Source organism: Cygnus olor, chromosome 1 (assembly GCF_009769625.2).
Source record: "Cygnus olor isolate bCygOlo1 chromosome 1, bCygOlo1.pri.v2, whole genome shotgun sequence".
NCBI classification, from domain to species: Eukaryota; Metazoa; Chordata; class Aves; order Anseriformes; family Anatidae; genus Cygnus; species Cygnus olor.
The window spans coordinates 104,493,112-104,509,186 of NC_049169.1; the positions used below are offsets into that span (position 1 = coordinate 104,493,112).

General features: G+C 36.1%; 1 protein-coding gene across 4 annotated transcripts in view; it reads left to right on the forward strand.

Moving 5' to 3' along the window:
• USP25 (ubiquitin specific peptidase 25) overlaps window positions 1–16,075 on the forward strand; it is a 92,374-nt gene that overhangs the window by 48,494 nt on the left and 27,805 nt on the right. For all 4 annotated transcript variants that reach the window (XM_040575982.1, XM_040575988.1, XM_040575994.1 and 1 more), the window contains 7 exons: window positions 3,339–3,425; window positions 8,787–8,924; window positions 9,864–9,940; window positions 10,654–10,727; window positions 12,243–12,391; window positions 14,739–14,866; window positions 15,686–15,781. In XM_040575982.1, coding sequence (XP_040431916.1) covers window positions 8,808–8,924; window positions 9,864–9,940; window positions 10,654–10,727; window positions 12,243–12,391; window positions 14,739–14,866; window positions 15,686–15,781 — 641 coding nt within the window. In that variant the 5' untranslated portion in view covers window positions 3,339–3,425; window positions 8,787–8,807. The remainder of the gene's footprint in view (window positions 1–3,338; window positions 3,426–8,786; window positions 8,925–9,863; window positions 9,941–10,653; window positions 10,728–12,242; window positions 12,392–14,738; window positions 14,867–15,685; window positions 15,782–16,075) is intronic.

Here is a 16,075-nt window from a genome sequence, read left to right on the forward strand (position 1 = left end):
CTTTAGAAAGCTAATCAATATTAAAAATTCACCAGCTGTGGCTCAAAAAATATTTGCTTCTTTGACCTGGACAGTGGAAACATACAAAATTGCTAGTCAATTTCTTTTTACATCTGTTGCTGAAACAGCTGTTTTTAGTGCCCTGTGCTTACAGATCTTCAAGAATGCATCAAAGAGTGCCTGTTCAAAGCTGTATGCAACAGCTTGATAGGTTATCTTTCATCTAGATGTAAAAGTACTGTTTCCTACTCTCCAAGTATGGTTGATGGCAGTACCTTTACAATTTTGGGACTCCATTGGCAGCTGGTAATGATCTGAGTTGCATGCTAAGCTTTTATGGATTTAATGTGCTGACTAATTTACATTCTTGCAGTATTAATGCAGCATCACAGTACTTGAATATTAAGAATTATTCCTTTATTCAGCCAACCTAAATTCTGCCAAGGCCCTTGTTTTGATAATCCTAGATATTAAGAGGGGAAAAGGGATACGCAGGATGTTTTAAGTGAAACCAAGGCTACTTATATTCTGAAACTGTTTGGTGTCTGTCTATGTAACTAGGGTAGACATTACTCCGAAAATTGAACATTTTTGTTATCTTACATTCTTGAAGCTACACCTCTAAATAGTTCTCTCTAGCCCGACAGAAAATATCTACATTACCACCTGTTCTAGGGGAAAGCCTCAAAAAGTCTATTCTCATTCAGCATTGTTAGTTTGAACTCCCTAAACTGACACTGGATTTTTTTTGTTTGCTTGTTTATTCTCATTTTCTGTTACTCTCTCGTTCTGTCCCTAACTGAAGTAGTAGCAGAAAGATATTCTGAAAATCTGTTCATTTTCATGGTAATTTGAACTGATATCACTTGCTACTACTGTGATTCCCTCTCCTAGCAGTGGTGCTGATCTGTCCACTTGGTAAGCAGGTGTTAAGCTAATAGGAAAATAAAACAGTAAAAATTAATCATTTTCTGTCAGCTTAATGAGCTGAGAGGACAAGCATTTGCAGGAAGTGGAAGCAGAGGTGGACTACTGAGGAGGAGTTTGGAAACATTGCCCAGGCATGAAAGGATGGTGTTAGGAAAGTGAAAACTCACCTGGGGTTAATGCTTGCAAAGGATGCCTATGGTAATAAGAAGAGTTTTTCTTCCTATACTGGTAATAAAAAGTCAAAGAAGGACCTGGGTCTGGCTCTGAGCTGTGGGTGAGGATTGAGTCAGTGGTTACTGGAGGCAACTGGACCCATATTAAATATTCCATGGTACCCACTGAGCTCCACCCAGTGGAGTTGAGAGAAGAGGGCCAAGTCCTAGCAAGGCTGCTGTCTGTCATCTTTAAAAGTTTACTGAGAATCAGAGAGGCTTCTGATAAGCTGGGGATCTTTGAGATGGCCGGCCTTTGCTTGGTCAAGCAAATGTTCTGACTGCAGTTGTTAAAGTGGGGTGTTATTTAACGTTTTAACAATGAGTTGGAATATCTGTACAGGTACTTAAAAAGGATTCAAACAGATTTAACAAAAAATAAGAGAAAATAATTTTAAAAGAAGAAAATTAGGAATAAGGTGGGAAGTAAAGAGCTAATACTCAAATTAAATGCCAGGCAAAATCATAGAGTTTAGTACAATTTTCTGTACTAAATTTGGATGTGTGTGTTATGAAATTGGCCAGCTCAGCTGCTTGGCACTTTGATAGCACTTGGATTAGTCATGGAGAGAAGTCAGTCCTTGGACATTATATTTCAACAGCTGGTTTATTTTGTATGTAAGACATTGCTATGTTTCGCTTGATGAAGAGCCCATCAGTGGAATGTTGTTACATCATGAGACATAACTTCAATTAGTACGAACTTCTAGAATGACACTTGAATTAAATATTAACGTTTTCTATGGTTTGAGTAAGTAAACAAAAGGACTCAATGTTTTAATCTTTCTTTTCTGCAAGGAAGGATAAAAGGGGAACCTGTATTCTGACCATCAAAACAGGGAGGGAGAAAAAAAGCTTGCCTACTTGATTGTATTGATTTAACAACGTGAGAAAGGACTTTTCTTGATGGTGTTTTTGTCTTCTTAAATCTAAAAATGTTAGGAAAGACAACTTTGATAGCCGCCTAATTTTGCTGGAGATGGTGTACAGTCTGGTGTATGGGAAGAGGTCAAACTCAGAAAAGGGTCTTTTGTGAGGAGAGCAAATTCTCACAAACTCATCTTTTTTTCCATCCAATGTGTTTAAAATTCTTAGAATAAACCTACTGCCTCTTCACAATATGAGTTTCACTTTCTTGGCATTATGGAGTTGAAATCCTGTTAAATCCATTGTGGTCTGTGACTTAAGTCTTTACCTGTGTAGAACAAATTGCGGGATCAAAGTCTACTGCCAGGGTAGGCAAGCTCTGCCTTTCAAAGATAAATAGCTAATATGTGATCAGGAAAAAAAAAAGTTACAGGCTGTAAAACCAAATGGGATGAATTAGAGGGTAAACCTCTCCTGTGCTTCTCTGAGCGTGTTTAAAATATATTAAACCCTTTCTTCATCCAGATGCTGATCTGTGGTAATGAAGTGGTAGAATTAAGCCTAAATTACCATTAAGAAGCACTACATCTTCAACTTTAACCCAACCAGTTCATGCCTATACAGAAAAGCAACAATGCGGTTACATCAGTGCTCTGGACTTTAGTTCTCAGCTACTGCTTTGGACTTCTATTTTTGCAATCAGTTGTTGTCTTTTTCTTGTACTCTCTTGGCTCCAGGCTCTGTGTTACACTGTGGTGTTCTTCATAGGTGTGCCTGTAGACACCTGTTTTCCTGTCCTGTTGTACATAAAATAAGAATAACAGCAGTTCCTTATTCGCTAAGTTGTGTAACCCAGTTTCCTTACTCTAATGTGCAGTATTCAAATCCTGAAGGAATGGACAGAATGGAATAAGTACAGATAATTGCAAGTAGATTTAAGTTGTATGCACAAAGATACAGCCTCTCTGCATTGAGGAGGTAGATGATAGAGGGGCTACAAGACAAATTTTACATAGTCAAAGAAGGTCTTATTTTGATTTGAAAACTAACAGCTATAAAGTTAATAAAATGTGTTGTAAAAAGTAATTTATTCTACCTATCATATAAACCTATTGTTTCATTTAAGTATAAAGATTTTTTAATTATGCTTTTTCAGTAAAATAACTGCGTAATGTTGAAAATATATTTAGCAAAGTTAAGTAAAAAAATATATAATGCTAAAGTTTCATTTTAAAAGCTATATGTTTAACATTTAATTTATTGGCACACTTCAGAATAATTTCTTAGGGTTTGCACATGTGCTTAAACACTTTATTTGTTTCTTTTCAGTCATTATTTAACCTACTGGAATTTCGAAGACTAGTTTTGAATTTCAATCCTCCTGCAAATGCTCAAGACTTGCCCCGAAACCAAAAGGTAAAATTAGAAGCCGTCTTCCCCTAGTGGTTAATAACGGCATTTCTCTATTGTAATTGATTTTTGCACTGCTCTCTAGTTCAAATTAGCACAGATGTTATAGGTGCCAATTAACATCGCTCTGAGCTTCTTATTATGGATCTTTACGTAAAACACTTTGGCTTCGTAGTAGAGTACCTCTCTTAACATCCTGCCCTGTAGACTTTGCTCAGCAAACAGCAGCATAGACCAGATTCAGTGGAAGGGCTACTCTGAACCTTGTGCAACAGCTGTGGCAGCATTGATGCTAGTAGGTGAGCATTTTTAATGTGGAGGTAGTTTGTATGAAGAAGCATGTTTTATTCTGCACCCCTCACACCTCAGGCTAATGTGGAAGAATGGGCATGGATGGACAAAACAGGCCAATTTTTCTTCCTTCAGTAGATGCTCTCTGAGGAAAAGTGCATGGGAGTACACTGAATTCTGTGCTATAAAACAGTTAAAGAAATGGAAAGAGGAAGTAGTTGTATGAAGTGTGAAAACACTTCATGTCCTGATTTTTAGCAAAATAGAGCAATGAATTCTTGCATATCCAGAAATTAGACCATCATCTTTTGCCCCTTCCTTTCAGATTTTACAAATGGAGTGTGTTGTCAGCCTATTTTTATTTGTTTGGCACTTCAGGCTTGACTGGAATGTGCACTAGCAAAAATGAAGCTGCAATTGAAAAAACAAACAAGCAAAAAGCAAATGGAGAAATTAGTGTCCATTTTCTAAACCTCTAGGTATGCACCGTAAAAGGGAAGTTGCATGTTCAGTCAGAATTGTATAATCCCTCCTTCCACCCGCACCCTCATTCCCCCCACTTGTTTTCGTTAGGAAAAATTGTTTGCAATAGGTCGTGAGATGGTGTGCAAATACAGCATTGGTAGCGCTGGGAACACATCACAGGAGTGTGGCAAGATGGTGTATTTTAGTAAGGATAGAATAAAGTCATGCTATGCTCTACCAAAGAGTTTTCCTGAAATATATTTTAAATTATTTTTTTAGATTGACTTTCTGCCCTGAGTTTCATTACTGGTTGTTTTAATAATATACTCCAGTACTCAGATTTCTTTACCGTCATTTTTGAGGGCTTAAAAGGGCAGTTGGCATCGAAGAGGTGATATGAAATAGATAATGCCAAGCTGTTGTCTTTGAAAAATGTCTTACCAGAGCATTGATGTTAGAAGCCATATGCTACTTTAGCAATTCCAAAGTGCTATTTCTTAGAAATTTTGACCGTGACAAATGATATTAAGGCTGTGTAAAATCGTGAGACACCGAGCAAATGATAGGGAGTTGTGTAGGAACCTTGCTTGCTGCAAGCCTGCTAGTAAGAATCTCTGGCAGTAGTTTGTATCCTCTCCTACGTCTAAATACCAGAATGGAATTGTAAATAATTTATGTACTCATATCTCTTATCTGTAGCTCAAAAAGGATTGCATTAATGTTGAAATATGTTGTGGGGAGGCTTTCAGACAAGAGAACTCTTCATTAGTTGAAACATAAACTAACAGTAGAAATAAACATGCATGTCCCCAAATATGGTGCTTATATTTCATTATGTGGTGAAGACAAGTAGAGTCAAATTGATTTAAAGTTGTAATATAAACCTCCAGTTGACAAGAAAAAAAAAAAAGCCCTGGAAAAAAATGCCCTGGAAAATGTACTTCTGTCTTCTTACTTGTATTAAAAAAAGTATCTTGACTTAGTGGGTTTTTGTGTTTATTTTTTCTTTTTTTTCTTTTTCTTTTTTTTTTTTTTTCTGGTGGTGGTAGTGGTTTGTGTGTATGTTTGTTTGTTTGTTTTGTTTTGCTTTTTTTTCACCTAATATTAAATGCTGGGTGTGACTGACATAACTTGTTAATAAAGAACAAATTTTAATAATCTCATATTTTCAAGACCTTGGTTTACATCTTGTCATCTTGTTTTGTTTCTGGTTGATGGAAAGTAGGGTTTAATGCTAAGATTGTGACAGTGTCTTGGTATAGAATTAAAGCATCTGATTGCACTTCAGGCAACCCTACTTCATAGTAGGTTGTTTCTATCCTTTCCTATCAATATATTGAATTTAAATACTGGTAATAATTTGACATGTAAAATTTTTCATTCAGAAGTCATTTGTATAAATTTTTTACTTAAGCAAACAAAAAAACCCACTACCACTAGCACAAAAAAAAAAAAGCACACGTTTGCCTTAGTTAACTGGACTTTGCTTTTCTTGTTTTTCAAACTTTGGCATACATTTAAAATCTCAAATCAGTTTTTCTTCTCATTTGAAATTCCTTTTCCTCCGTTGGTGTGTTACTCAGCTTCTTCCTGCGGAACAAAATATGGTTGGCTGTAGTCACTGCAGCCCATGTGCCCTCCCAGCTCTCTTAGCTCCTGCTGCCATGCAGCTCCTGCTGTATGCAGTAAGGCCACCTGAATATTTGGTGTGGACTGGATCTTCAAGAAACTTTTTATTGTCACAAGGAAGGGGTTACTGTATTACAGGTTAGCACGTCCTTCCCTGTGTTTCAACATTATTGTTATGCCATTGTCCTGGCATACTGATTGAGAATAATGAATGCTTGCTATGCATTAAACATCTAGATTGCCTTAGAAGCATTTCTTAATCATAGATCGTCCCAACATCAGAGCATTTAGAAGTTGCTTATGCGGGCAAGATGGGTGATAAAATAGAGAACATTTACGATGATAAACTTTCCGTACAGCTTTTGTTTTAAAATTGATTTTAACTTTTCCTATTGCATGTAGAGTGTACTTGAATATTGAGAGCCTTGTGCTGTGCTGTAGTTACTTCAGCAGTTCTTTTTGTTCTGAAATGTGAGTCCTTTGTAGAACTGTCTATGTCTTGGGGACTGGCTCACATCCACTTGAAGATTTTAGGCTTTGTTTAGTCAGTCGCTGTTTGTTGAGCTAATGTCTACATGTTCTCATCAAGGATGATGGCAAATGCGTTAAAGAGAGCTTAAAAAAAAAAAAAGATCTTACTCATTTTAGAGATCCTTTTTTTTGGCTTTAGAGAAGCATTTGTTCTGAGTAATCATTTTGAAATCAGGAGCCAGTTGATAACCCAAAACTACAATTATTTCTGAAACTCAGCAAAATAAGTAGCGTAAGACTGGGTGGGTAATGCAAGAGTGCTTATTGCTTCTGTAATTCAAATTTAATAAAAGAAAGATGATATCTAGATAATTCTGTGGTCAATCATCTATATTATGCATGTGAACAGATAATTGCTAGTTCTGAAGCGTCTTGATAAAATGTATCTAAAACTTCTGTTCATCTTTAGTAGATCACTTTATGAAAATAGAACAAGTCACTTTAGAATTTGTTTCTCTGTTTTCTTGTTAGAAATTGATTTAAAGATGTAAAGGGAAAACTGATTTCATTCTTTAATTATGAAGATTTATTGCTGAATTAGGGTGGCATTTGACGAAGTCTTCAGCCTTTTCTGTGAACATTGGTTATAATTGGTCACTTTTTTGCAAGGTGGACAAGAAGAGCAAGTAAAACATTTTGGGGATTTACATGACTAGAAGTAGTTTTTAGGTAATAATAAGAACTCATTCCAATTCCACACTATGCATGGTTTTTAAAGCTGAAATAAAAGACTGTATGTACTAGAAGCTTTATGTGCACTGGATTCACATGTGAATAACTAAACAGGTCTGCTCTTTGATGAGCATGTTTGTCACCAAGTAATTCCAGTTTGGCCAGTATCTGACATCTGTGCTGTGTTTGAGAATACTTTGTTCTACATACAAGTGGATATTACGTGGGTTTTAATTTCACAAGTGCGTGTCAACTATCTGCTCAGGACTAAGAATGATATCCAATCTCCACAGCAGTAAACCTGTGGATTAATCTATGGTGTGATTGATTGTGTTTCAATTTACTTGTTTTTCATTATACAGGCAGAAGGTATTTCTTTTGTTTCTCTTCTGGAAACCAGAAAAAAGAACTACATATTCTCCATAGATAATACTATTTTTTTTTTTTTTTAAGTTGTCAGGAGAGCAGGCTATTTCTCTTATTTCTGTTAAGAGAAATAACAATCTATTTACACCTTATAAATTCAGAGTCTTCAGTTAACAAAAAAAACTTGAAACATACTAGGCAGTGCATAGGCTCACAAGTAATTCTGCTAGATTTAGAGAGGGATGCTAAGTCAACGAAATCAATGCATATGGTTACAGCGTTTTACTTGAGGCTGTGTAAAATCTGCATGTACTAACTGATAGGGCTGTATGTGGTGTCCTTTGAGGAACCTGAATGCTTTCAATTTTCTTATATTAAATGAAGCTTGCATGCTATTTCTTATCTCATCTCATTATTCTTGTGTTGTATTTTTAATAATTCACCCAACTTCATTTTTTTTCTTCTGCTCAGTGTATCAGATGCACACATAATTGTAAATAGCTTTACTCCATTGTTTATCCAATGAACTTCGCTTTTGCTATGTCGGAGTTGCATGAAAAGTCTAGGGATATGTCATACCTGATAATGAGATGCAATGATTATATGGAAAAATATTTTTCTTATAAAACTGAAATTCCATCGATTATCCTGTAGGGAAAAGGTATCTCTTTTCTTTTCCCCTTTCGTTCTCCAGTATGGTTGTAAGCTATGTATATCAGCTGAAATTTGTTTAGTGGCTCCCAAATAAGATTCATGGTAAGACATACAAAATTGGGGTCGCATGCCTAATAGAAATGATCATGGAGAAGTTGGCTTGTGGCGCTGGGTGTGTAGTATTTAGTAGTAAGTCTTGGGATTGACTGTTCTGTCTTAAGCACAGCTCAGCTTGTCCACATGTCCATTCAGCCTTATTTTGAGCTAAACAGCCATGTCTAGTTGTGGTTTCATGGAGGTTTCAGTTTTTGAAGTGTAGTTTTCTTTCCAGAGAACATTGTGTAAATAGGACGTTATCTGTAATCAGGACAAGAGGCAGTGGGAGGTTCCCTCTGAACATCAGGAAGCACTTCACTGTGCAGCTGACCAGGCACTGGCACAGGCTGCCCAGAGAGGTTTTGGAGCTCCTTTGAAGCTCCCTGGCATGGTCCTGGGCAGCTGGCCCTGCGTGTCCCTGCTTAAGCAGGGGGCTAGACAGGATGGCCACCAGACATCTTTTCCAACCTCAGCCAGTCTGTGGTTCTGTGATAAAACTAAAAAGTAAAAGCCAGGCAACACAACCTTGGTAGTAATGCAAGTAAGCTTAAGTATTAGTATGACAATTGGCAGAATATATGCTTAGCTCATTCAGTAACACTTTTTTAAACTATGTTTTTGTTACTGCTTTGTTAAATATTTTTAATTCTTCTTCAAATACAGGAACATAGGAATCTGCCTTTCATGCGTGAATTGAGGTACCTGTTTGCACTTCTAGTTGGTTCAAAGAGAAAATATGTCGACCCATCTAGAGCGGTTGAGATTCTTAAAGATGCTTTTAAATCAAATGATTCCCAACAGGTAATTTCTGTGTAATTTTATTCAAAATTATGCATGCTCTCATATGGTCATCTAGCAATAGGGAATACTTAAAATGGACAATCAAAAATCCAAAATGTCCACAGGTGCTGAAAAGAGAATTCTAATTATCAGTCTTTTTGAACTTTTTTTTTCCTAATACTGTGATCTCCAGTAACCTTTATTTAAATAAAAATAAAAAATGAATTTAATAAATAATCTCTGGCATCATGACTACCAGACGCAGTACACTTTCTTTTTATTATATTAGAAACCTCAAAGTAAAGTACCTAACACCATTTTTGAAACCTTCTTAGTAGTCCCACTTTTTTGCTTTTAGGGCTTAGTTTAAATTCTAAGTATGTGGTTTTTGAAAGAGTTTAATTTTTCTGATCTCCAAGTATTACATCCAAGGCCGTATAAGCCAAGTATACTCTCTGTCTAGATATTGGTTTGGTGGGCCATAATATTCATATTCAAGGATCTTGCCTAAATCACTGCAGGTGTATTTTGCTTTTCTGAGAAACACTTCATTTCTTCATAAGATTTATTTTTTGCTCATGCGGTTATATGGTTAAGGTATTTAGTTGCAGCAACATGCTGAATTTAGTGCTTGGTGAAAGTAATATTAGTCACCACTTGTTAGATACCAAAGGGTTTGAACAATGGGATTCATGAGATGCCTTTGAACTGCCATGGTATGAAAGCTGAGCCCAAGTAATAAGAATCACAGGACTCTCTAAAGACTGAGGAACACTAGAGGATTAATGTGCTCTGAAAGCTACCCATAAAAAAAAAACAACCATGGCATAGTCTTAGGCATAGTGTGACTCTGGAGTTCTTGTAAGAGGATGTGCTTCTATGCTGATCGTGTAAAGTGGTACTTCATTGTATTCTGTAATATATATGAATGTTTACTGACCATTTAATATTTTCCAACAGCAAGACGTTAGTGAATTTACACACAAATTATTAGATTGGTTAGAAGATGCCTTCCAAATTAAAGCTGAAGAAGAGAGGTAAGATTGTTCTACTACTCTCTAAATTGAACATTTCAATAAGGAAAAGGCAAACCAACCAAACAAAGGTCCACTTCTAACTGTGTGGCTGAAAAAGACACAACTCTATAGCTTGTTTCAGTTAAAATGTAATTTTCCATATATGCTGATACTTTCAATTTACCATTAATTTTCTTTTTCACCTTCTTTTGTGTTAGAAATCTTGATGAATGAATTCCAAAATATCTGAACAGTAGAGATATATATTGTCAGTAATATTAGCTTTTTTCTCACTTGAGTGCAGTTTTACTTTTCAATACTATACTTTAAATTCTTCAAAACCTTGCTCCTGTTTCCCTTTTTAGAAGATAATGTTCATAGTTTGTGTAAGTGAACACCTGTAAACTGTCTTTTGAATATACAATTGTTTCTAGAGTGTTGGAAGAAATAGTTTTTTTTTACAAGGGCTATGTGCAATTTAACCACTCACAAAATGAATTTGATTTACATAAATTTTCTTGAAATGAAGCACTTCTGAAACTTAATTTCAGATTGTACTTACCATTGCAAATACGGGAATTGTTATTGCCTTTAGTGGAAAGAACAAAACATAATGAACTGTAACTAAGTAAAATAGGCGGCATTTCCATAATGAATTCAAAATATTCTACTCTTATTTTTGTAAAAAGATTTGTGGCTTTGTGGGATCTTGTGCTAACACACTCTGTTTTCAGGGATGGAGAGAAACCAAAGAACCCAATGGTGGAGTTGTTTTATGGACGATTCCTAGCAGTTGGTGTACTTGAAGGTATGCACCTGAATTTGCTTGGACTTCTGTGCTGGTGCCTGTTGAGTGCTTATCTAAGTACCCAGGTGAATGATGCAGTTACATGGTTTTAGCTGTCTGCAGAAGTACACTTGGAGAATACACCTGCAGTGTGTGTCAAAAGGTTTGTCCTGAGAATATGAGACTGAACGTGAATGTAGTGAACTTCAGCAATCCAGGAAGACTGTTTTGATACCTTTCAGGAGTTGAGTGTATGTCCTGAAGCACAGAAGTTAAGGGGAGACGCTGAGCAAAAATGGTTGCAAGAACTGATTATCAGGGCATTTTTGCCCTGCTAAAGGTGCCACTTGCTAAAGGTGTACAGAAGTCAAATGACTGCATTTCCTACAGCTAGTCTCTGATGCTCTGCTTCACTTTATAAAATTTTAAATTTCAATTATTGCATTTTCTTCTGTACAGTTTCTGGTACGGATAACTCACGTTCTTAAAAAGTATTGTTCCTTGAAAACAAGGAACCATTGGAAGCCTGATCAAGGGCAGTGTCAGAGAGTGTGCTGAGGAGTCAGAGAGTGTAGAATGAGCTTCCCTTTGTTATCTGCATATAATTTGCAGAATTGCATTATTTTATATTTCCAGGAGGCGATCAGCTGTGAAAGCATTTTTAGTGTTGCTTATTCAGTTCGCATCCCAAGAGCAAATGATTCTTGAGATGTGTTTGAATGAAGCAGCTATAATCTTTAAAGTGGTTTCCAGGTTGTTTCTTGGCCTGGAATACTGTAGCTAATGCTGCTTTGCTGTTAGACTTAAAAACTGTTCTCCAGATTCCTTGCTACTAGCTAGTATTCCTATTCTTCTGCTCTGCATTTGAGTACTTTAATCCCTCACATTCTCATCTCAACAGAGGAGATATAAAAAACAAACCAAGAAAAAGAAACTGGCTGATGCAAGAAGACTAAATTTATTTCATCCTAAAGTCAGTAACAATTTTAAATTAAAATCACTTGCCACCCATATTTCTTCTCATGTTTAAGCTTACAACTTTATAGACTGTTACCAAATTATGATCTTGTTTTCAGGACAGAAATCGTGAATGTGCTCTTTTGGCTTTTTTTTGCAAAATGTACTTGTATAAAGGGCTGCTTCATACCAGCAGTTCCACTGACTGATGATACGGTACAGGGTTGTACTACTCAGCTGCTATTTGCAAGTGGAGGACTTTGACTTCACATCACAGTTTTACACGTATAAAACATTGTGAGATTTTTTTTTTTTTTATAACAGATAAGTGCAGAAACAATAAAAATTATTTAAGAAGAAAAACAGTCATTTTCAATGTTATGTTAAAGCGACTTCTGAACTATCTTATTTTCAGACATATAAATGAGTTGCTCAATAAGGAAATATGAGTATTGTTCAGTACACTAGGCCAGGTGACCTAGGATTGTTTGTTTAGTGGTTGTTGTGTTTTTGTTTTATTTTGTTTTATGGTTTTAGGAATGATCATTTAACTTTTAATGTTTGATTTCTTATATGAAGGTAAAAAATTTGAAAACACAGAAATGTTTGGCCAGTATCCACTCCAGGTTAATGGCTTTAAAGATCTGCATGAGTGCCTAGAAGCTGCAATGATAGAAGGGGAAATTGAATCTCTCCATTCAGAAAACTCTGCAAAGTCTGGTCAAGAGGTGAGTTGAATGCTTTTGTGGGCTTCTCTCAAAATGTTACTGTCATGCTCTTTATTTTTCATTGTTTTTTTGTTGTTGTTTTTGTCTTTTTTTTTTTTGTCTTGTGACCCACTGTTTATTGCTCTGCATGTTTTGATGTCTGGCATAATGGGATCATTAATTTTGGGGCTTGTATCTCCTCTAGATTATTGAGAGAATCATCTTTTGGTATTACATCACTGATTCTGACCTGTTGTTGGTATTTGATCTCCAGAGAGGTCATATGTCTGTTCTTTTTTTTTTCTTTTTTTTAACCTTTAATGGTTAAAAAAGGTTCTATAGTGGATGGAAGGATAGTCACGTACTGTTCTAGAGTGTTAAACTTTGAGCTCTGTGAAGGTGTCTGGGTTTTAATCAGTGTAGCTTCTTAGCATGTGAAAATGAAGTGATGAGAAAGTTAACATTAAAACCTAATCTAGAAAACATTACTTTATTACTACCAGGGCCAAGTAAATTGATTATATTTCCCTGGACTTAAATAATTGATTTGTAGTGGCTGCAGCTATTAGTAGTGCTTAAACATTAATGCCTCAAAGTTAGAAGATTTGGAATTACTGAAGGAAGCTGAATTTCTTGTCTCTGCTGAATAAAGTCTTCAAGTGGCATTCATCCGAGGTGGTAGATGTCTAATTTGATATGGTAGTCTTGTGTATTGAGAGATCCATTTTATCCTAAAAGTAAGATCCTTTCTTGTTGCAACCATTCTTTTTAATGGGATGTTTAGTTCATTGTTCACTGTGTTTATAAAAATAGTGCATAAAGACCTCAGCCATGCAGTAGGGTGTTGGCACATGAGTTAACATTCAAAGAGGTAAAAAGAAACATTCCCTATCCCAAGGAACTTAAATCCAAACTCAAGAAAAGATGGAGGTCAATGTACACACATGGGGTTAGAAGTAAGAGGAAAATAAGATAACAGTTGTCAGCACCATGGTTGATGAACTTCAGCACGTTAGGAGTTTAGTCATTGTTAAGTGGTTTGGGGTCTTGCAATAGAAAGGTTTTAGGGAAGGATTGTGATTTGGGTTTGCTGATTTTAGCACTGAAATTTACTGCTGTGTGAAGGAGCTGCACAACATAAGTTATAATTGGCTCCTTTAAAACTGAGGAGGTGCTTGGTGAAGGCTGACATAGGCAAGACCAGGGAAGGCAGCTCATTTTGCGTGGAGGATGAGGAGGCACTCTGAAAGCAGCGAACTAGGAAAATTCAGCAACAGCCTGGGTGGCTGTTAGAGTGGCAAGACTGTTTGCTAAGGCTGGGCGAAGGGAGAAGAGAGGAAACATTGCACTGAGTTGTGAAATAGTAAATAGTCTAGAACCTAGACCAGAATTTTAGCCATGAGCAAAGGAAGAAAAGCCTGTCTTGGAGGTATTACATGAAAAGAATATTCAAGACGTTTTGCTGGGTAGAGAGCTTGAAATGAGCCCTGAGTCAAATGCATTGGACATTGGCATCAAAATTGTCTGACAGCCATGTCTGCAGTAATCAGGAGAAGCTCAACTTGATGTTTAGACATCCAAAACATATTAGACATCTATAAATGCATAGACTAAATTTTTTTTTGGGGGGGAGCGGAGATAAAAAAGTAATTCTAATTCAGGAGATGGAATTGAATTTGTCTTATAGTTGGGTTTACTGAAAAGCAAAGTATAAAAAGAGACTAAGGATAGAGCATCATTGAATACCCAAAGAAAGCTTGGATAAGGTGATAATAACATGTTCATCCACGGACAGGTTAGCAGTGATTATGAGAGAGAAAAAACTTCAAGAGGCATTTTTTATACAAAGGAGATCTCAAGAAAAAAGTTTTCAGTTTTACAGTGCTGAGAGCACTTACTGATGTGTAAGGAGGTCATTAGAAACTTAGAGTGTTATCAGGTGAATGAAAGGGTCAGAAACGAGTCTGAGGGAACTAGAGGGAAGATCACTTCATAAAGTATAAACAAGCCTTTCAATGTCCTTAGAGAGTTATAGGAGAATAGAACAATTGGCAAGGCAGAGAGGTTCAAGAGTAGATTGCTTTTAGTACAAGTGAGATAAATGTGAAAGGAAGAAGCCTTCCTGCCTGCTCTGCTTTAATGCAGTTAGCAGTAGGTGAGTTGAAATGCTCTGATGTGCACGGGTGACAAATGATCTCTGTTTTTTGTGAAGTTGAAAGACAGAAGCTTCAGAAAGCTTATGCTGATACACTCTCTAAAAGCAGTTTCTACCACAGCTATGTCAGTGTGCAAGTATTGTACCATTATTACTGAAGTTCTGTTGCTGAAAGACATTCATTGTGGGTTTTTCTGTTTTTGTTTTGTTCAGCACTGGTTCACTGAGCTTCCTCCTGTCTTAACTTTTGAGCTATCAAGATTTGAATTTAATCAGGCTTTGGGGAGACCAGAGAAGATACACAACAAATTAGAATTTCCTCCAATTTTATACCTGGACAGGTACAGTATATTATCTGCAAAGTCTTAGTATAAATATAAATTTAATGTCATGAGTTTGGCAAAGTTGCTAGTGTATCTCATACTCAGGTAAATCACAGTAAATTTCTATTCTATCTGAAAATGTTGTAATTTCATGGGTTTCAGTGACTGTTTCAGAAAATATACACATATAACAACTTAAGACATACTGCTACATCATGCCAAAACCCGCTTACACTTCAGTTTTTAACGTATTACTAGGTAGTTATATACACAGGCAAAACACTCAGTAAAATGTCACTGTCTTGCAGTGTTTATTGGTCAGCTCAGGAAAGAGGGTGAGAAAAGTCAGATATTTCATGGTGTTCCAGATAGACTGCATGGTTTGAAGATACTCAGAATGTAAGGACCTGCAGCATCAGTGCATGATGTCTATATGTAGAGGTGAACTATCACCATGGCTTTCAGTTAGATACTAAATGTTATTTGTGAGCCTAAGCAATGAAGCAAGATTATTGCTACCTGGCTGCTTCTAAAACCACTTTAGAAGCTTTCCAAATATTTGTTTGTATACATTTATAGGATGCATCCATGGTATGAACAGAGCTTTTGACACTGGGGATAAAACATTTCTGAAAGTTGGGGCACGGGGATGGGCATAATTAGTTTACTTCTCAGGTCTGTTCCATTGCTTGATATGTTGTAGGTAAAACAAGTTTTGGAGAGTGAATTTTTTTTCTTTGTTTTTTGATTTTAGCACTAAGTGTCATTGCTGATGAGTACAGACCTTGTTTTCAGTGTTCTAATTATATGAGCTGATGTAACTTTCATGTTTTACAGGTATATGCACAAAAACAGAGAAATAACAAGAATTAAACGGGATGAAATCAAGAGACTCAAAGAGTATCTCATGGTTTTACAACAGAGATTAGAACGGTACTATAGATAATTGTTCCCAGGGTAAATGGAAATAATGTTATGGGCTATGTAGAACAGCATAACTCCTTTCAACTCTACATTTTGTGTAGTTGTTTGCTGTCAATTTCACTGCTGTATCTCTCTTCTTTTATTGTTTCCTTTGGAAACTGTTTAAGCATGATAGTTGTGGTTTATGAAACTTGCTGGGAAAGACTTGCTTTACTTAATTGCAGTCAACCAGAAAAAATCTGTTTTGTTTGTTTGATTTTTATTTTTTTATTATTTTTTAATTTTTTTTGGTATATGTGAGTG